Source organism: Ranitomeya variabilis, chromosome 5, assembly GCF_051348905.1.
Source record: "Ranitomeya variabilis isolate aRanVar5 chromosome 5, aRanVar5.hap1, whole genome shotgun sequence".
Classification (NCBI taxonomy): Eukaryota; Metazoa; Chordata; class Amphibia; order Anura; family Dendrobatidae; genus Ranitomeya; species Ranitomeya variabilis.
The window spans coordinates 189,598,535-189,620,478 of record NC_135236.1 but is presented as its reverse complement, the minus strand read 5'-3'; the positions used below and the strand labels follow the sequence as shown (position 1 = coordinate 189,620,478).

General features: G+C 44.6%; 1 protein-coding gene across 1 annotated transcript in view; it reads right to left on the bottom strand.

Moving 5' to 3' along the window:
- Nucleotides 1-3,846: 3,846 nt before the first annotated feature.
- The window catches only part of C5H15orf40 (chromosome 5 C15orf40 homolog), a 33,061-nt gene continuing 14,963 nt past the window's right edge, over nt 3,847-21,944 (bottom strand). Inside the window, exon 4 of the mRNA XM_077263638.1 lies at nt 3,847-4,247. Within this exon, the coding sequence (XP_077119753.1) occupies nt 4,152-4,247 (96 nt within the window). The 3' untranslated portion in view covers nt 3,847-4,151. The remainder of the gene's footprint in view (nt 4,248-21,944) is intronic.

Genomic DNA, 21,944 nt, shown 5'->3' with positions numbered 1-21,944 from the left:
TGTGGGAGGACACCAGTTCAGACATTTTATTTTCTTAATGGTCGGTACGGCTCCCCAGCTCCTCCACCTCCCCCCTGAGCTCCGCCATCATGGAGCGCATGTCTTCCTGCAGGGAGGCCCGGAGATCTCCCAGCATCTCTCTGAGGAGCGACGCTGTGACCGGGGAATCAGGGAGGTCAGCCGCTGCAGCGCTTGAGGCAGAGGAATGAGAACCTCGGCGTGCAGCCCGGGCAGATCTGGGAGACAGCGGCGCCATCTTGGATCTCTGGGACTGCGGCGGAGAGGCCGCAAAGAAGTCCACTATGCGTCTAGACGGGTCCCCAGCGCCGGACTTAGATTTCCCCATGAACTCACCGACCGGTAAGAAGGCGGTGTGGGGGATTGAAGGAGAGAAGGTGCCTTCTGTGTGCCGCTTAGAAAGTCCTGGGTACGGAGCTCCCGCGTTATGCGACCTGCGCCATCAAACGTCAGGCCACGCCCCCCAGGAAAACACTTCTCAAGAGCTGTGCGGAATGATTGACAGTACAGCCCAGCATTATTGTCACGCTACTGGCCCCAACTGTGCACTCTCTTCTGGTGCAGGCAGTGGCAGCTTTGCCTTTGCAGTATCGAAGAAGTGCGGAGGCACTAAAGGATTCTGCAAGCTTCAAATTAAAGATTTAAAGCTCTATAGTATTATTATTTATTTATATAGCACCACTGATTCCATGGTGCTGTACATGAGACGCGGTTACATCAAAATACAAATATTACTTACAGTAAGCAAAACTAACACTGACAGACTGATACAGAGGGGAGAGGACCCTGCCCTTGTGGGCTTACATTCTACAGGATTATGGGGAAGGAGACAGTAGGTCGGGGGTTGCGGTAGCTCCGATGGTGTTGAGGTGGCCATGTGGTCATTACAGGCTGTAAGCTTTCCTGAAGAAATGGGTTTTCAGGTTCCGTTTGAAGGATCCAAATGTGGTGGATAACTGGACGTGTTGGGGCACAGAATTCCAGATGATGGGGGATATTCGGGAGAAGTCTTGGAGGCGATTGGGAGAAGAGCAAATAAGCGTGGAGGAGAGAAGGAGGTCTTGGGAGGACCGGAGATTATGTGAGGGAAGATTTTGAGAGGTTAGTTCTGAAATATACGGAGGAGAAAGGTTATGGATGGCTTTGTAGGTCAGTGTTAGTAGTTTAAACTGGATACTCTGGGTAATTGGGAGCCAATGAAAGGATTTGCAAAGAGGGGAAGTAGGAGTGTAGTGAGGAGAGAGATTAATTAGTTGGGCAGCAGAGTTAAGGACGGACTGGGGGGTGCGAGTGTTAGAAGGTAGGCCACAGAGGAGGATGTTGCAGTAGTCGAGGCGGGAGATGATTAGGGCATGCACAAGCATTTTGGTAGAGTGAGGGTTGAGGAAAGGACGGATTCTGGAAATATTTTTGCTTTGGAGGCGACAGGAGGTGGCGAGAGCTTGGATGTGCGGTTTAAAGGACAGGGAAGAGTCAAGGGTTACACCGAGGTAAGGGATTACCGGGGCGAGGGAAAGTATGAATTAATTTATTGTGATAAATAGATCAGGTAGGGAAGGTGTGTGAGATGGAGGAAAGATAATTAGTTCAGTTTTGTCTACATTGAGTTTGAGGAAGCGAGAGGAGAAGAAGGAGGATATGGCTGATAAGACACTCTGGGATTCTGGAGAGCAGAGAGGTGACACCTGGGCCAGAGAGGTTGATCTGAGTGCCATCGGCATATAGATGGTACTGGAAGTCTTATGTCTTTATGAGTTGTCCCAGGCCAAGGGTATAGATTGAGAAGAGAAGAGGTCCTAGGACAGAGCCTTGAGGGACACCAACAGAGAGGGGGCAAGATGAAGAGGTAGTATGGGAGTAGGAAACGCTAAATGTGCGGTTGGTGAGGTATGAGGAGATCCAGGATAGGGCAACTGTGTCGAAGGCAGAGGACAGGTCTAGAACGAGGAGTATAGAGAATTGTCTGTTAGTTTTGGCTGTAAGTCGTTCGTAAGTTTGGTCAGGGCAGTCTCAGTGGAATGGTGGGGACGGAAGCCAGATTGTAGGTTGTCGAAGAGAGAGTTAGATGCAAGGTGGGAGGTAAGTTCAGCGTGGACGTGCTGCTCAAGTAGTTTGGAAGCAAATGGGAGCAAAGATATGGGGCGGTAGCTGGACATAGCGCTCGGGTCAAGGGAAGGCTTTTTGAGGATTGGTGTGATTGTGGCATGTTTGAAAGCAGAGGTGAAGGTACCAGAAGTTAGTGATAGATTGAAGAGATGGGTTAGGGATGGGATTAGTGTAGTGGTGAGGATGGGGAGGAGGTGGGATGGGGTCAAGTGCACAAGTGGTGAGGTATGATTTGGAGATAAGATGAGCAAGCTGTCCTTCAGTGATTTTGGAGAGGGAAGTTATGGGGTTAGGGCATTGGTCTGGCATACAAAGGGGTTGTGGTAGTCGGACAACTAAGACTTGCCTTGTTTGGTCTATCTTATTTTTGAAGTGCGTGGCAAAGTCTTCAGCAAAGATTAAGGAAGTCGGAGGGGGCAGTGGAGGGCGGAGGAGGGAGATAAAAGTTTTGAAGAACTGTTTGGGGTTGTGGGATAAGGAAGATACAAGGGATGTAACGTAGGCCTGTTTAGCAGAGGTGAGAGCTGATTTAAATGCGAGTGTTGCTTGTTTGAGTGCAGTGAAATCATCTTGCGAATGCGTTTTCTTCCAACGCTGTTCTGCAATTCTGGATACTTGCCCGAAGCTTTTTAGTGATGTTATTGTGCCAGGGTTTTCTATTGATTCGTCGCACTCTGCTATGCATGACAAGGGCGACCGAGTCGATGGCTGATGCCAGAGTGGCATTGTAGAAACTAGTGGCAGTGTCTGTGTCGTGGAGTGAGGCTATGGAGGACAGTGACTGAATAGATGGTTTTACCCTAACTGGTGTCTGTGTTCTCCTTTTGCGCTCCTGAGACCGGCTATTCTGTTCCTGTTGTAAGTTTTTTCTCCCCCGTTGTGGGGTATCCGGCTGGAGCTGCGGGGACCTGCGCACTTATTTCCTCCTCATTGGGACGGCCGCTAGCGCTCCTTCTACAAACCGCCATTTGTTGTTCTACAGTGACTGAATAGAGTCAGAGAGTGTGCGAGGGTCTAGAAGTGCGAGGTTTCTGCGGGGGTGTGCATGTTGGACATGGGTGACAGGTGTGGAGGACAGTGCTGAGAAAGTGAGTAGATAGTGGTCAGATAGAGGGAGAGGGGAGGTGGTGAAGTTAGATAGGGAGCAGAAACGGGAGAAGACCAGGTCTAATGTGTGCCCATCTGTGCGGGTGGCTGAGGAGGACCACTGAGTAAGTCCAAAAGATGAAGTAAGGGACAGGAGTTTGGAGGCTGCTGACTGGTGGGTGTCATTGGGGATGTTGAAGTCACCCATGATGATGGTGGGAATGTCAGCAGAAAGAAAGTGAAGGAGCCAGGTGGAGAATTGGTCAATAAAGGCAGAGGTTGGTATATGACGGCCATTTGGAGGCTGGAGGGAGTGTAGATGTGGACAGAGTGGACTTCAAAAGAGGGGAGAATAAGGGAGGGTGGAGGTGGGATTGGGTTAAAGGTACAGTTGGAAGAAGAGAGAAGGCCCACTCCTCCACCATGTCTGTTGCCAGGACGAGGAGTGTGGGTGAAGTGGAGGCCGCTGTAACATAGCGCAGCAGGGGAGGCTGTATCAGAGGGTGTCAGCCATGTTTCGGTAAAAAGCTTGTAAATGTTGCGCTTCTTGTGTAGGAAACTGGCTTCTGCGTATAGTATATATTGGTGGCTGGTAAGCTAGGCACCGAACAATAAACAATAGAATTCAAAATCTCCTTAACTTTTTTAGATAGAGAGAATTTTTAATTAGAGGTAAATAATTACAAGAACTTTGTAATTCTACCCATAATCTTTTCATTTGGACACACCATGCACTTATCATAGGATGATATTGACTCTTGACATCCTTCACCAGCACATTATTTTTTTCCCTTTGGGTGGTGCACAGTACATGATTTTCTGAAGTTCTGTTTATTAAAAAAAAAAAATTATTTTGCATTGTCATATAAAAAAAAAATATTTTCTGTAACGGATGAAAAACAATACAGCAAATCCAGAATCCATCGGAAAGAAAATCTAACTCAACTTTTGGCTGCTTCACTCTTTAGTTTTTCTAAAACAACTTCTGGTGAAATAGCGGCTGAGATCTTCACTACTTTCTCCCGACTTTTGCCACCCTGTAATGATATATATATACACAGATAAAAAAAACTGCTTAATATTAACAAAGTAGCATCGGCATTTCATGTGAAGTAAAGTGTGTGTGTGTATGTATATATACAGTATATATAATATATACACAGTACAGACCAAAAGTTAGGACACAACTTCTCATTTAAAGATTTTTCTGCATTTTCATGACTATGAAAATTGTACATGCACACTGAAGGCATCAAAACTATGAATTAACACATGTGGAATTATATACTTAACAAAAAAGTGTGAAACAACTGAAAATATGTCTTATATTCTAGGTTCTTCAAAGTAGCCACCTTTTGCTTTGATGACTGCTTTGCACACTCTTGGCATTCTCTTGATGAGCTTCAAGAGGTAGTAACCGGGAATGGTCTTCCAACCAGGGCTGTGGAGTCGGTAAGCCACAGTTGCGTGTTGTGATTTTGCTTTTTGCTCCCTCTAGTGGTCATTAGTGATTTGACTCTGGAGCGTCTGTCTTTTTCTATATCCTCACCTGGGCCGTTAGTTCAGGGGCGTTGCTATATAAGCTCCCTGGACCTTCAGTTCAATGCCTGGCATCGTTGAAATCAGAGCTAATCTGTTGTGCTCTTGTCCTCTGATCCTGGTTCCTGTTTTTCAAGCTAAGTCTGCTTCTTTGCTTTTTGCTTTTGTTTTGTTTGGTATTTTTGTCCAGCTTGTTCCTATCTGTATCCTGACCTTTGCTGGAAGCTCTAGGGGGCTGGTGTTCTCCCCCCGGACCGTTAGACGGTTCGGGGGTTCTTGAATCTCCAGCGTGGATTTTTATAGGGTTTTGGTTGACCAGATAAGTTATCTTGCTATATTCTGCTATTAGTAAGCTGGCCTCTCTTTGCTGAACCTGGTTCATTTCTGTGTTTGTCATTTCCTCTTACCTCACCGTTATTATTTGTGGGGGGCTTGTATCTTGCTTTGGGGTCCCTTTCTCTGGAGGCAAGAGAGGTCTTTGTTTTCTTCTCCTAGGGGTAGTTAGATTCTCCGGCTGGCGCGAGTCATCTAGCGATCACCGTAGGCATGATCCCCGGCTACTTCTAGTGTTGGCGTTAGGAGTAGCTATTTGGTCAACCCAGTTACCACAGCCCTATGAGCTGGATTTTTGTATCTTGCAGACTTACACGTTCCTCTGAGACCCTGTCCACTGGGGTCATAACAGTATGCCAGGCCAGTATTAAATGTTTAATGCATTGCAGAAGTGGGATTATAAGAAAGAAAATTTTGAGGTTTTTTTTCCCTCTCTCATTTTTTTTTTTTTTCTTTTCCCCTTTACCTCAGAGTGGCTTAAGCTTGCTGCAGACATGAATGTCCAGACCTTGATTACAAGTGTGGACCAGCTTGCCGCTCGTGTGCAGGGTATACAAGATTATGTTACCAGAAATCCTAGGTCTGAACCCAAGATTCCGATTCCTGAACTGTTTTCAGGAGACCGATTTAAGTTTAGGAATTTCAGGAATAATTGTAAATTATTTTTGTCCCTGAAACCTTGTTCGTCTGGAGACTCTGCTCAACAAGTAAAAATTGTTATTTCATTCTTACGGGGTGACCCTCAGGATTGGGCTTTTTCGTTGGCGCCAGGAGATCCGGCATTGGCTGATATTGATGCGTTTTTTCTGGCGCTCGGTTTACTTTATGAGGAACCCAATCTTGAGATTCAGGCAGAGAAAGCCTTGCTGGCTATGTCTCAGGGCCAGGACGAGGCTGAGGTGTATTGCCAAAAATTTCGGAAATGGTCCGTGCTGACACATTGGAACGAGTGTGCACTGGCCGCTAATTTTAGAAATGGCCTTTCTGAGGCCATTAAGAATGTTATGGTGGGTTTTCCCATTCCCACAGGTCTGAATGATACCATGTCCCTGGCTATTCAAATTGACCGGCGGTTGCGGGAGCGCAAAACCGCAAATTCCCTCATGTTGTTGTCTGAACAGACACCTGATGTGATGCAATGTGATAGAAAAACCGCAAATTCCCTCATGGTGTTGTCTGAACGGACACCTGATTTGATGCAATGTGATAGAATCCTGACTAGAAATGAGAGGAAAATTCATAGACGCCGGAATGGCTTGTGCTACTACTGTGGTGATTCTACACGTTATCTCAGCATGCTCTAAACGTATATCTAAGGTTGTTAGTCCTGTCACCGTTGGTAATTTGCATCCTAAGTTTATTCTGTCTGTAACTTTGATTTGCTCACTGTCATCTTAGGCTACGTTCACATTTGCGTTGTGCGCCGCAGCGTCGGCGCCGCAGCGCACAACGCAAACAAAAACGCGGCAAAACGCACGCTAAAACGCTGCGTTTTGCGCCGCATGCGTCCTTTTTGGCCGAAAGTTGGACGCAAAAAAAATGCAACTTGAAGCGTTTCTTGCGTCCAACGCTTGCGGCCATGCGGCGCAAAACGCAGCACAACGCATGTCCATGCGCCCCCATGTTAAATATAGGGGCGCATGACGCATGCGGCGCCGCTGCGGCGCCCGACGCTGCGGCGCTGACCGCAAATGTGAACGTAGCCTTATCCCGTCATGGCGTTTGTAGATTCAGGTGCTGCCCTGAGTCTTATGGATCTCTCATTTGCTAAGCGCTGTGGTTTTATTCTTGAACCATTAGAAAATCCTATCCCTCTTAGGGGTATTGATGCTACGCCATTGGCAGAAAATAAGCCGCAGTATTGGACACAGGTTACCATGTGCATGACTCCTGAACACCGCGAGGTGATACGTTTTCTCGTTCTACATAAAATGCATGATTTGGTTGTTTTGGGGCTGCCATGGTTACAGACCCATAATCCAGTCCTTGACTGGAAGGCTATGTCAGTGTCTAGTTGGGGCTGTCGTGGTATTCATGAGGATTCCCTGCCTGTGTCTATTGCTTCTTCTACGCCTTCAGAAGTTCCGGAGTACTTGTCTGATTATCAGGATGTCTTTAGCGAGTCCAGGTCCAGTGCATTGCCTCCTCATAGGGAATGTGACTGTGCAATAGATTTGATTCCAGGCAGTAAATTTCCTAAGGGAAGACTGTTTAATCTGTCGATACCTGAACATACCGCTACGCGTTCATATATCAAGGAGTCACTGGAGAAAGGACACATCCGTCCGTCTTCTTCCCCTCTTGGTGCAGGATTCTTTTTTGAGGCTAAAAAGGACGGATCTTTGAGGCCTTGTATTGACTATCGGCTTTTAAATAAGATCACTGTCAAATTTCAGTATCCTTTGCCGCTGTTGTCTGACTTGTTTGCCCGGATTAAAGGTGCCAAGTGGTTTACCAAGATAGACCTTCGTGGTGCGTACAACCTTGTGCGCATTAAGCAAGGGGATGAATGGAAAACCGCATTCAATACGCCCGAAGGTCATTTTGAGTACTTGGTGATGCCTTTTGGGCTCTCTAATGCCCCTTCAGTTTTTCAGTCCTTTATGCATGACATTTTCCGGAACTATCTGGATAAATTTCTGATCGTTTATCTGGATGATATTCTGTTTTTTTCTGATAATTGGGACTCGCATGTGGAGCAGGTCAGGATGGTCTTTAAAATTTTGCGTGAAAATTCTTTGTTTGTCAAGGGCTCAAAGTGTCTTTTTGGTGTACAGAAGGTTCCCTTTTTGGGGTTCATTTTTTCCCCTTCTGCTGTGGAGATGGACCCAGTCAAGGTCCGAGCTATTCTTGATTGGACTCAGCCCTCGTCAGTTAAGAGTCTTCAGAAGTTCTTGGGTTTCGCTAACTTCTACCGTCGTTTTATCGCTAACTTTTCTAGCATTGTGAAACCTTTGACGGATATGACCAAGAAGGGCTCCGATGTGGTTAATTGGGCTCCTGCTGCCGTGGAGGCTTTCCAGGAGTTGAAACGTCGGTTTACTTCGGCGCCTGTTTTGTGCCAGCCTGATGTCTCGCTTCCCTTTCAAGTTGAGGTGGATGCTTCAGAGATTGGAGCAGGGGCCGTTTTGTCGCAGAGAGGCCCTGGTTGCTCTGTTATGAGACCTTGCGCCTTTTTCTCTAGGAAGTTTTCGCCTGCGGAGCGAAATTATGATGTGGGCAATCGGGAGTTGTTGGCCATGAAATGGGCATTTGAGGAGTGGCGTCATTGGCTCGAGGGTGCTAAGCATCGTGTGGTGGTCTTGACTGATCACAAAAATCTGATGTATCTCGAGTCTGCTAAACGCCTGAATCCTAGACAGGCCCGCTGGTCATTGTTTTTCTCACGTTTTGACTTTGTTGTCTCGTATTTACCAGGTTCAAAGAATGTGAAGGCCGATGCTCTTTCCAGGAGCTTTGTGCCTGATGCTCCTGGAGTCGCTGAACCTGTTGGTATTCTTAAGGATGGTATTATCTTGTCAGCTATTTCTCCAGATCTGCGACGTGTGTTGCAGAGATTTCAGGCTGATAGGCCTGATTCTTGTCCACCTGACAGACTGTTTGTGCCTGATAAGTGGACCAGCAGAGTCATTTCCGAGGTTCATTCCTCGGTGTTGGCAGGTCACCCAGGAATTTTTGGCACCAGAGATCTGGTGGCCAGATCCTTTTGGTGGCCTTCCTTGTCTAGGGATGTGCGGTCATTTGTACAGTCCTGTGGGACTTGTGCTCGAGCTAAGCCTTGCTGTTCTCGTGCCAGCGGGTTGCTCTTGCCCTTGCCTGTCCCTAAGAGACCTTGGACACATATCTCCATGGATTTCATTTCTGATCTTCCGGTGTCTCAGGGCATGTCTGTTATCTGGGTGATATGTGATCGCTTCTCCAAGATGGTCCATTTGGTTCCTTTGCCTAAGCTGCCTTCCTCTTCCGATCTGGTTCCTGTGTTTTTCCAGAACGTGGTTCGTTTGCACGGCATCCCTGAGAATATTGTGTCAGACAGAGGATCCCAGTTCGTTTCCAGATTCTGGCGATCCTTTTGTAGTAGGATGGGCATTGACTTGTCGTTTTCGTCTGCTTTCCATCCTCAGACTAATGGACAGACGGAGCGAACTAATCAGACTTTGGAGGCTTATTTGAGGTGTTTTGTCTCTGCTGATCAGGACGATTGGGTGACCTTCTTCCCGTTAGCTGAGTTTGCCCTTAATAATCGGGCTAGTTCCGCCACCTTGGTTTCGCCGTTTTTCTGCAACTCTGGTTTCCACCCTCGTTTTTCTTCGGGTCATGTGGAACCTTCTGACTGCCCTGGGGTGGATTCTGTGGTGGATAGGTTGCAGCGGATCTGGAATCTTGTGGTGGACAACTTGAAGTTGTCACAGGAGAGGGCTCAGCGCTTTGCCAACCGCCGCCGCGGTGTGGGTCCCCGACTACGTGTTGGGGATTTGGTGTGGCTTTCTTCCCGCTTTGTTCCTATGAAGGTTTCCTCTCCCAAATTTAAACCTCGTTTTATTGGTCCTTACAAGATATTGGAAATTCTTAATCCTGTATCCTTTCGCCTGGATCTTCCTGTGTCGTTTGCTATCCACAACGTGTTTCATAGGTCCTTGTTGCGGCGGTACGTTGTGCCTGTGGTTCCTTCTGCTGAGCCTCCTGCTCCGGTGTTGGTTGAGGGCGAGTTGGAGTACGTGGTGGAGAAGATCTTGGATTCTCGTCTCTCCAGGCGGAGGCTTCAGTACCTGGTCAAGTGGAAGGGCTATGGTCAGGAAGATAATTCCTGGGTGGTCGCCTCTGATGTTCATGCGGCCGATTTAGTTCGTGCCTTTCACGCCGCTCATCCTGATCGCCCTGGTGGTCGTGGTGAGGGTTCGGTGACCCCTCACTAAGGGGGGGGGTACTGTTGTGATTTTGCTTTTTGCTCCCTCTAGTGGTCATTAGTGATTTGACTCTGGAGCGTCTGTCTTTTTCTATATCCTCACCTGGGCCGTTAGTTCAGGGGCGTTGCTATATAAGCTCCCTGGACCTTCAGTTCAATGCCTGGCATCGTTGAAATCAGAGCTAATCTGTTGTGCTCTTGTCCTCTGATCCTGGTTCCTGTTTTTCAAGCTAAGTCTGCTTCTTTGCTTTTTGCTTTTGTTTTGTATTTTTGTCCAGCTTGTTCCTATCTGTATCCTGACCTTTGCTTGAAGCTCTAGGGGGCTGGTGTTCTCCCCCCGGACCGTTAGACGGTTCGGGGGTTCTTGAATCTCCAGCGTGGATTTTTATAGGGTTTTGGTTGACCAGATAAGTTATCTTGCTATATTCTGCTATTAGTAAGCTGGCCTCTCTTTGCTGAACCTGGTTCATTTCTGTGTTTGTCATTTCCTCTTACCTCACCGTTATTATTTGTGGGGGGCTTGTATCTTGCTTTGGGGTCCCTTTCTCTGGAGGCAAGAGAGGTCTTTGTTTTCTTCTCCTAGGGGTAGTTAGATTCTCCGGCTGGCGCGAGTCATCTAGCGATCACCGTAGGCATGATCCCCGGCTACTTCTAGTGTTGGCGTTAGGAGTAGCTATTTGGTCAACCCAGTTACCACAGCCCTATGAGCTGGATTTTTGTATCTTGCAGACTTACACGTTCCTCTGAGACCCTGTCCACTGGGGTCATAACAGTTGCGACTCCAACTCCTGGATTTTATCAGGTTCCAACTCCGGCTCCGACTCCTTCATAAATGGCCAATTCTTAACAATAAATTTACTGTTGTAAAATATTAACATCATGCTTATTCAGTTTCTCACCATCATATAAGTAATCAGACCACTTAGAGCAAAAACTATATTTATTAGAATACAAATTAGTATATAGCAAATAACTTTTATAAACTTTTCTAAACTCTTGTAAGTAAATATGCAATAAACACTGTTATGCAGTTAATAAGAAGAAATCTATAAATTTGTTCTCAGAAAAAGTATTGCCTCTGTCAGATCCTCCTTCATGGATGCCCTCAAATCTGATCTAATTATTTTGAGAGCAGAGAACAACCTCTCTACACTAACTTGGGTTGGTGGCAAAGCAGTAACCACTCGGGCAACATCTCTGACAATGTCCGGATACAGAGGAATCGCTTGTTGCACTGTTATTTTTGATGAACGGTCAAATTTCTCAATTTCTTTTAGTGCACATGAAAAATTCTGCTGAAATGTACTGGCTGTGTTCTTTGATGGGGATGACTCTTCTTCTATGCGGGAACGCTTTGCACGGTCCTTGTGATCCAAATATTTTTCAAAATTAAATTCTTCATCAGTTGATGAGGGTGAAGATATGGCAGGACGACCAAATTCTTCTTGTTCCTCCTGACTGTTCTGCAACCATTTCATCCTTACTGCTATTTCAAACAGAGCTTCTTTTCCTTTAGTTAGCTGTTGATCATCTAGAAGAATCCGATGCATTGGGTCTACATAAACAGCTGCCAAAAGAATGTTATTTTTTAATAGTAGCTCCTCTCTCCGTTTCATTGATGTAGTAATGCCACTTGCAATTAACCCTCCTCTTTGGGACAGGCGAAACATCAGGTTCTTCCACTCCTTTAAAAAAATACCTGGAGTTAAGTCCTCTGCTTGTAATTTTTTAGTCACTGTAAATGGGTGCTCTAGCAATTTTTCCAGCTCAGTCACCTGATTCCACTGACTTTCATTTAGCGTCAGTTGAGGGTTAGCCATGTCTACAAGAAAGGTTTTCAGTTCAACCAAGCGCTGAATCATTAAGTAAGTACTGCCCCATCGTGTGGCTAGATCAATAATTGCCCCTTTTCCAGCACGTCTCTTCAAAATTGAGTCAACTTTAGGGGTTCTGGCAACAGTAGCCAATTTTCTCACCTTGCCAATCAGTGCAGCAGCATGTCCTTCTTGCAGACTGTCTCTTATAGCCAGCTGTAGCGTATGCACAACACAGCGCATGTGATGAATGAAAGAACGTATTGACACAGTTTCAACAAGATCATCTAAACTATCATGTTGCTGTTCATCTGAAGCAACTTCAGTTTGCTCCTCAGTTACAATACTGTGTTCCTCTATTTCAAACATTTCTGTGTCTGTGGACCCAGAATGTTCTTCTAGCTGCTGGTCACCATCATTACTCTCATTCATTAGCTTAATAGTACTTATCATATTTGAATCATTGTCAGTTACGACAGAAAGAACTTGCTCTTTTTTAAGTTCATAGTCTTGCAGAACCTTTTCCACCAAGACCTGGAGAAACTCACTGGTGTGATGAGCTTTGGTGTCTTTTACTGCCAATGTCTTGGTAACTATTTTATTTTTGTCACAAACAAATCGGTCATTGATGGCAAAATAGTTCACTCTGTGACGTGTGCAGGCATCCATTTTAAGAAACAGAAAGCGTCCCTTGAGAGTTTTTTAAAGTTCTTCCTTTTGTTTAAAAGCTTCTTCGATTACTAATTTTCTAATACTCTCTCTCTCCAGAGAAACACCAAGCTTGCGGGCTATTTCCCCATTCAGACACATAAAAGATGGTCGTGAAAATAATGAAATAGGCACACTATCCTTTACAACAAGCTCTATGATCTGTTTTTTAAATGTTATCCAAAAAAGAAAAAAGATGAAGCGCACTCACCGGTAGTAAATCCAAGTCTTTATTCCAAGTCTTTATTCGGACATAACTTAATGTGCTGCAGGGAGGGTGGTGAACACTCGGACGACAGCTGTTTCGTGCTTAATGCACTTCAACAGGTCCTTTTTTTTTCCCTTTTTCATTTTTGGTGTTTTTTAAATGTATCTACTGTCATTGTCACAGTAACTTTGTCACTGACAAAATATCTTGCAACTGATGGCTGCAAAGTTCTCTGCTCCTTTGTTTGGCTGGAAGAGCTGGGCACTGGTTCATTGGTTTGGATGCAGTCTTTCTCATCCACTGCTTTCAGTACTTCTGGATGAAAGCGCTGTAAATGTCTAGATTAGAAGCTCTGGTAGGAGCATTTTTATCTTTGCCTGAATATGCACTGATCTTGGCTTCACAGCATTTGTTTTCGTCTGGATCATTTGTCATACACTGACAGACATAATGTTTTCTATCTTGAGTGATGGTGAAATATTCAAATACAGCTGATTTAATGTGATGCTTCTTTGACATTCTCAGGTTTTTAATTCTGCATTCACATTCCCAATGACAGAAATGTAGAAATGTACCGACTCCGACTCCAGCTTTATAAAAAACGTATTAATACTTCATAATTTAACTTTCATATGAATTTTATAAATGTTACTCAAATATATATGTTCTATCAAACTATGAACAACAGTGATAAGCAGTTCTGCTGGAGATAGAGACATTTCTTACTTCTTGTGTGTCACTGTTCTCCACTGCCCTTATCTAATCTGATACTTGGTTAACCTCATGCTGCCCCAACCCCCCTACTTACAATGTATGAAACTGAAAGTGAAAATGTGTTGCAAATTCTTAGTAGTAAAGCTCCTCCTCTAGACTAGATGTTTACTAGGTGTGCGTCTTCCAAGCATCTCACAGCTGCTACTCAGAAGAGGAAGACTGTAAGAAGTATTATCCTTTCAACAAACTTTGCATCAGTTAACTGTGAGTACATGAGGAATAACAGTATTACTGACCACTATATCAGTTGTACGACCTGGCAATAATTTTGTACAATTGTTTTTAGGAAAAACAATTGTCATTTGGATTGTGAATGCAGAATTAAAAACCTGAGAATGTCAAAGAAGCGGCACATTAAATCAGCTGTATGTGAACATTTCACCATCACTCAAGATAGAAAACATTATGTCTGTCAGTGTATGACAAATGATCCAGACGAAAACAAATGCTGTGAAGCCAAGATCAGTGCATATTCAGACAAAGATAAAAATGCTCCTACCAGAGATTCTAATCTAAAGAGACATTTACAGCGCTTTCATCCAGAAGTACTGAAAGCAGTGGATGAGAAAGACTGCATCCAAACCAATGAACCAGTGCCCAGCTCTTCCAAACAAAGGAGCAGAGAACTTTGCAGCCATCAGTTGCAAGATATTTTGTCAGTGACAAAGTTACTGTGACAATGACAGTAGATACATTTAAAAAACAGATCATAGAGCTTGTTGTAAAGGATAGTGTGCCTATTTCATTATTTTCATGACCAGCTTTTGTGTGTCTGAAAGGGGAAATGGCCCGCAAGCTTGGTGTTTCTCTGGAGAGAGAGAGTATTAGAAAATTAGTAATCGAAGTAGCTTTTAAACAACAGGAAGAACTTAAAAAAACTCTCAAGGGACGCTTTCTGTTTCTTAAAATGGATGCCAGCACACGTCACAGAGTGAACTATTTTGCCATCAATGTCCGATTTGTTTGGGACAAAAATGAAATAGTTACCAAGACATTGGCAGTAAAAGACACCAAAGCTCATCACACCAGTGAGTTTCTTGTTGTGAACTGTGTTTCTGGGCTCCCTCTGGTGGTCACTAACGGTATTGTGTTAGGTATGTCTTGTTGCAGGCCTGAGCTCCAGCTGTGTCGTTAAGCAGCGGGTGTTTCCTATTTGAGTCTCCTCTGGACTCAGTCTCTTGCCTGGCATCGTTGTATCCAGACCTATTTGGTGTCCTCCGGATTCCTTTCAGTCTGCCTCATGCAAGAAAAGCTAAGTCTGTTTTGTACAATTTGGATCGTTTGCATTATTCAGTGTTTTTGTCCAGCTTGCTTTACATTTGATTTTTGACTCACTGGAAGCTCTAGGGGGCTGATATTCTCCCTCCACACCGTCAGTCGGTGTGGGGGTTCTTGAATGTTCAGCGTGGATGTTTTGTAGGGTTTTCTGCTAACCGCATAGTCCACTATCTATTTTCTGCTATCTAGACTATTGGGCCTCACTTTGCTGAATCTAGTTCATCTCTACGTTTGTGTTTTCCTCTTGCCTCGCCGTTATTATTTGTTGGGGGCTTTCTATATCTTTGGGGTTCAATTTCTCTGGAGGTGACAGAATTCTGACCAGAGCCGAGCGACAAAATCATAGACGTCAAAATGGGTTGTGTTTCTACTGTGGTGATTCAACACATGTTATCTCAGCATGCTCTAAACGTTTAAAGAAAAAAGTTAATCCTGTCGCCATTGGTACTTTTCAGCCTAAGTTTATTTTGTCTGTGACTTTAATTTGTTCATTATCTTCTTACTCAGTTATGGCTTTTGTGGATTCTGGTGCTGCTTTAAGTCTGATGGATTTGTCGTTTGCCAAGCGCTGCGGTTTTGTCCTGGAGCCTTTGGAAAATCCTATTCCTCTTAGAGGAATTGATTCTACGCCATTGGCAGAGAATAAACCTCAGTATTGGACGCAGGTGACCATGTGCATGACTCCTGTACATCAGGAGGTGATTCGTTTTTTGGTACTGCATAAAATGCATGATGTTGTCGTTTTGGGTCTGCCATGGTTACAGGCCCATAATCCAATTTTAGATTGGAAAGCTATGACTGTCTAGTTGGGGGTGTCAGGGGATTCATGGCGATTCTCCATTGGTGTCTATTGCTTCTTCTACTCCTTCTGAGATCCCTGAGTTTTTGTCAGACTTTCAGGATGTATTTAATGAGGCCAGGTCCAGTGCCCTTCCTCCTCATAGGGACTGTGATTGTGCTATAGATTTGATTCCTGGTAGTAAGTTTCCTAAGGGACGACTCTTTAATTTATCTGTGCCAGAGCATGCCGCGATGCGGAGTTATATAAAGGAGTCTTTGGAGAAGGGACATATTCGCCCATCCTCGTCCCCTCTTGGTGCGGGATTCTTTTTTGTGGGCAAGAAAGACGGGTCTCTGAGACCTTGTATTGATTATCGTCTTCTGAATAAGATCACTGTTAATTTCAGCATCCTTTGCCATTGTTGTCTGATTTGTTTGCTCGGATTAAGGGATCCAGTTGGTTCACCAAGATAGATCTTCGTGGTGCGTATAACCTTGTGCGCATAAAGCAGGGAGATGAATGGAAAACGGCATTTAATACGCCTGAGGGTCATTTTGAGTACCTGGTGATGCCTTTCGGATTATCTAATGCTCCTTCTGTGTTTCAGTCCTTCATGCATGACATCTTCCGGAAATATCTGGATAAATTTATGATTATTTATCTGGATATTTTGGTTTTTTCTGATGATTGGGAGTCCCATGTGAACCAGGTCAGGATGGTGTTTCAGGTTTTGCGGGAGAATGCTCTATTTGTGAAGGGCTCAAAATGTATCTTTGGGGTACAGAAGGTTTCTTTTTTGGGTTTTATTTTTTCCCCTTCTACTGTGGAGATGGACCCAGTTAAGGTCCGTGCCATTCATGACTGGACTCAGCCCACGTCTGTTAAGAGCCTGCAGAAATTCTTGGGCTTTGCTAATTTTTACCGTCGTTTTATCGCTAATTTCTCCAGCGTGGTTAAACCTTTGACGGATATGACCAAGAAGGGTTCTGATGTTGCGAATCGGTCTCCTGTGGCCGTGGAGGCCTTTCGGGAGCTGAAGCATCGGTTTACTTCAGCGCCAGTCTTGTGCCAGCCGGATGTCTCTCTTCCCTTCCAGGTTGAAGTTGATGCTTCTGAAATTGGTGCAGGGGCTGTTTTGTCGCAAAAAAGTTCTGATGGCTCCGTGATGAAGCCATGCGCCTTCTTTTCAAGGAAATTTTCGCCTGCTGAGCGGAACTACGATGTTGGTAATCGGGAGTTGTTGGCCATGAAGTGGGCATTTGAGGAGTGGCGACATTGGCTCGAGGGAGCTAGACATCGTGTGGTGGTCTTGACTGATCATAAAAATCTGATTTACCTCGAGTCTGCCAAGCGCCTGAATCCTAGACAGGCCCGTTGGTCGTTGTTTTTCTCCCGTTTTGACTTTGTGGTCTCGTACCTGCCTGGTTCGAAGAACGTGAAGGCTGATGCACTTTCTAGGAGTTTTGTGCCTGATTCTCCGGGAGTCTCTGAGCCGGCTGGTATTCTCAGAGAGGGGGTAATTTTGTCTGCCATTTCCCCAGATTTGCGACGAGGGCTGCAAAAATTTCAGGCTGATAGGCCCGATCGTTGTCCACCAGAGAGATTGTTTGTCCCTGATGGATGGACCAACAGAGTTATTTCTGAGGTTCATTCTTCGGTGTTGGCGGGACATCCTGGGATTTTTGGTACCAGAGATTTGGTGGCCAGGTCCTTTTGGTGGCCTTCCTTGTCGCGGGATGTGCGTTCTTTTGTGCAGTCCTGTGGGATTTGTGCTCGGGCTAAGCCTTGCTGTTCTCGTGCCAGCGGGTTGCTTTTGCCCTTGCCTATCCCAAAGAGGCCTTGGACGCACATTTCCATGGATTTCATTTCGGATCTTCCGGTGTCTCGGAAGATGTCTGTCATCTGGGTGGTGTGCGATCGTTTTTCTAAAATGGTCCATTTGGTGCCCTTGCCTAAGTTGCCTTCCTCCTCTGATTTGGTTCCTTTGTTCTTTCAGAATGTGGTTCGTTTGCATGGCATCCCTGAGAATATTGTATCTGACAGAGGATCCCAGTTTGTGTCCAGATTCTGGCGATCCTTTTGTGCCAAGATGGGTATTGATTTGTCTTTTTCGTCGGCTTTTCATCCTCAGACTAATGGCCAGACCAGTTCCATAGGTCCTTGTTGCGGCGGTACGTGGTGCCTATGGTTCCTGCTGTTGAGCCTCCTGCCCCGGTTTTGGTTGAGGGCGAGTTGGAGTACGTGGTGGAGAAGATTCTGGATTCTCGTATCTCTAGACGGAAACTCCAGTATTTAGTTAAGTGGAAAGGCTATGGTCAGGAGGATAATTCCTGGGTTGTCGCCTCTGATGTTCATGCGGCTGATTTGGTTCATGCCTTTGACGCTGCTCATCCTGATCGCCCTGGGGGTCTTGGTGAGGGTTCGGTGACCCCTCCTCAAGGGGGGGGTACTGTTGTGAACTGTGTTTCTGGGCTCCCTCTGGTGGTCACTAACGGTATTGTGTTAGGTATGTCTTGTTGCAGGCCTGAGCTCCAGCTGTGTCGTTAAGCAGCGGGTGTTTCCTATTTGAGTCTCCTCTGGACTCAGTCTCTTGCCTGGCATCGTTGTATCCAGACCTATTTGGTCTCCTCCGGATTCCTTTCAGTCTGCCTCATGCAAGAAAAGCTAAGTCCGTTTTGTACAATTTGGATCGTTTGCATTATTCAGTGTTTTTGTCCAGCTTGCTTTACATTTGACTCGCTGGAAGCTCTAGGGGGCTGATATTCTCCCTCCACACCGTCAGTCGGTGTGGGGGTTCTTGAATGTTCAGCGTGGATGTTTTGTAGGGTTTTCTGCTAACCGCATAGTCCACTATCTATTTTCTGCTATCTAGACTATTGGGCCTCACTTTGCTGAATCTAGTTCATCTCTACGTTTGTGTTTTCCTCTTGCCTCGCCGTTATTATTTGTTGGGGGCTTTCTATATCTTTGGGGTTCAATTTCTCTGGAGGCAAGCGAGGTCTTATTTTTTCCCTCTGGGGGTAGTCAGTTCTCCGGCTGGCTCGAGACGTCTGGAACCAACGTAGGCGCGTTCACCGGCTACTTTTGGTTGTTTGTGTCAGGATCGGGTATGCGGTTAGCCCAGTTTCCACCTCCCTAGAGCAGTATTTATATTTTTTCTATCTTGCCGGAATATCAGAGATCCTCTGCCATTGGGATCATAACAGTTTCTCCAGGTCTTGGTGGAAAAGGTTCTGCAAGACTATGAACTTAAAAAGAGCAAGTTCTTTCTGTCGTAACTGACAATGATTCAAATATGATAAGTACTATTAAGCTAATGAATGAGAGTAATGATGGTGACCAGCAGCTAGAAGAACATTCTGGGTCCACAGACACAGAAATGTTTGAAATAGAGGAACACAGTATTGTAACTGAGGAGCAAACTGAAGTTGCTTCAGATGAACAGCAACATGATAGTTTAGATGATCTTGTTGAAACTGTGTCAATACGTTCTTTCATTCATCACATGCGCTGTGTTGTGCATACGCTACAGCTGGCTATAAGAGACAGTCTGCAAGAAGGACATGCTGCTGCACTGATTGGCAAGGTGAGAAAATTGGCTACTGTTGCCAGAACCCCTAAAGTTGACTCAATTTTGAAGAGACGTGCTGGAAAAGGGGCAATTATTGATCAAGCCACACGATGGGGCAGTACTTACTTAATGATTCAGCGCTTGGTTGAACTGAAAACCTTTCTTGTAGACATGGCTAACCCTCAACTGACGCTAAATGAAAGTCAGTGGAATCAGGTGACTGAGCTGGAAAAATTGCTAGAGCACCCATTTACAGTGACTAAAAAATTACAAGCAGAGGACTTAACTCCAGGTATTTTTTTAAAGGAGTGGAAGAACCTGATGTTTCGCCTGTCCCAAAGAGGAGGGTTAATTGCAAGTGGCATTGCTACATCAATGAAATGGAGAGAGGAGCTACTATTAAAAAATAACATTCTTTTGGCAGCTGTTTATGTAGACCCAATGCATCGGATTCTTCTAGATGATCAACAGCTAACTAAAGGAAAAGAAGCTCTGTTTGAAATAGCAGTAAGGATGAAAGGGTTGCAGAACAGTCAGGAGGAACAAGAAGAATTTGATCGTCCTGCCATATCTTCACCCTCATCAACTGATGAAGAATTTAATTTTGAAAAATATTTGGATCACAAGGACCGTGCAAAGCGTTCCCGCATAGAAGAGTCATCCCCATCAAAGAACACAGCCAGTACATTTCAGCAGAATTTTTCATGTGCACTAAAAGAAATTGAGAAATTTGACCGTTCATCAAAAATAACAGTGCAACAAGCGATTCATCTGTATCTTGACATTGTCAGAGATGTTGCCCGAGTGGTTACTGCTTTGCCACCAACCCAAGTTAGTGTAGAGAGGTTGTTCTCTGCTCTCAAAATAATTAGATCAGATTTGAGGGCATCCATGAAGGAGGATCTGACAGAGGCAATACTTTTTCTGAGAACAAATTTATAGATTTCTTATTAACTGCATAACAGTGTTTATTGCATATTTACTTACAAGAGTTTAGAAAAGTTTATAAAAGTTATTTGCTATATTCTAATAAATATAGTTTTTGCTCTAAGTGGTCTGATTACTTATATGATGGTGAGAAACTGAATAAGCACAATGTTAATATTTTACAACAGTAAATTTATTGTTACGAATTGGCCATTTATGAAGGAGTCGGAGTCGGAGCCGGAGTCGGAACCTGATAAAATCCAGGAGTCGGAGTCGCAACTGTGGCTTACCGACTCCACAGCCCAGGTGTTAATTCATAGTTTTGATGCCTTCAGTGTGCATGTACAATTTTCATAGTCATGAAAATACAGAAAAATATTTAAATGAGAAGGTGTGTCCAAACGTTTGGTCTGTACTGTATATATCGCAATCTTCTGGGAGAACAGTTGGCACAAGAATACTATAAAAGACAGTGGAACAGGCAACAATCAGATTTATAATTTTCACAGATAGCGAATAAAGTCACATTACATAATGAACTAAGCAACACATTCATTGTCCTGCACTAACAGGCTCTGAGCATCATCGCCAGCAACTCAAAATAAAACGCAATAGAGCACATTTATTAATATGGACTTGCAATTACACGTGTAATTGGCCAAGATTAGATGCAACAAACATCACAGTGGCTCATTTTGGATAATAAATATAGTGCAATATTAGACACTTTTATACAGTGTTTATGGTGTGTGTGGTGGCTCTTGAAGCAATGACTCCAGCAGCAGTCCACTCTTTGTGAATCTCCATCCAATTTTTGAATGGCCTTTCCTTAACAATCCTTTCAAGGCTGTGGTTATCCCGGTTGCTTGAGCACCTTTTCCTACCGCACTTTTTCCTTCCACTCAACTTCCCATTAATATGCTTGGATACAGCACTCTGAACAGCCAGCTTCTTTAGCAATGACCTTTTGTGGCTTACCCTCCTTGTGGAGTGTGTCAGTGACTGCCTTCTGGACATATGTCACGTCAACAGTCTTCCCCATGATTGTGGAGCCTACTGAAACAGACTAAAGGACCTTTTTAAACATTTAGGAAGCCTTTGTAAGTGTTTTTTGCTAATTATTCTAATTTACTGAGATAATGACTTTTGGGTTTTCACTGGCTGTAAGCCAAAACCATCAACATTAACAGAAATAAACACTTGAAATGCATCACTCTGTTTGTAATGACTCTATATATGAGTTTCACCTTTTGTATTGAAGAATTGAATAAATTACTTTTTGATAATATCTTAATTTAGTGAGAAGCACCTGTATATACACTGCTCAAAAAAAGGGAACACTAAAATCTCACATCCTAGATATCACTGAATGAAATATTCCAGTTGTAAATCTTTATTCATTACATAGTGGAATGTGTTGAGAACAATAAAACCTAAAAATTATCAACGTAAATCACAACTAATATCCCACGGAGGTCTGGAGTTGGAATGATGCTCAAAATCAAAGTGGAAAATGAAGTTACAGGCTGATCCAACTTCAGTGGAAATGCCTCAAGACAAGAAAATGATGCTCAGTAGTGTGTGTGGCCTCCACGTGCCTGTATGACCTCCCTACAACGCCTGGGCATGCTCCTGATGAGGCGGTGGATGGTCTCCTGAGGGATCTCCTCCCAGACCTGGACTAAAGCATCCGCCAACTCCTGGACAGTCTTTGGTGCAACGTGACGGTGGATGGTGCGAGATATGATGTCCCAGATGTGTTCAATCGGATTCAGGTCTGGGGAACGGGCAGGCCAGTCCATAGCTCCAATGTCTTCATCTTGCAGGAACTGCTGACACACTCCAGCCACATGAGGTCTGACACTGTCCTGCATTAGGAGGAACCCAGGGCCAAC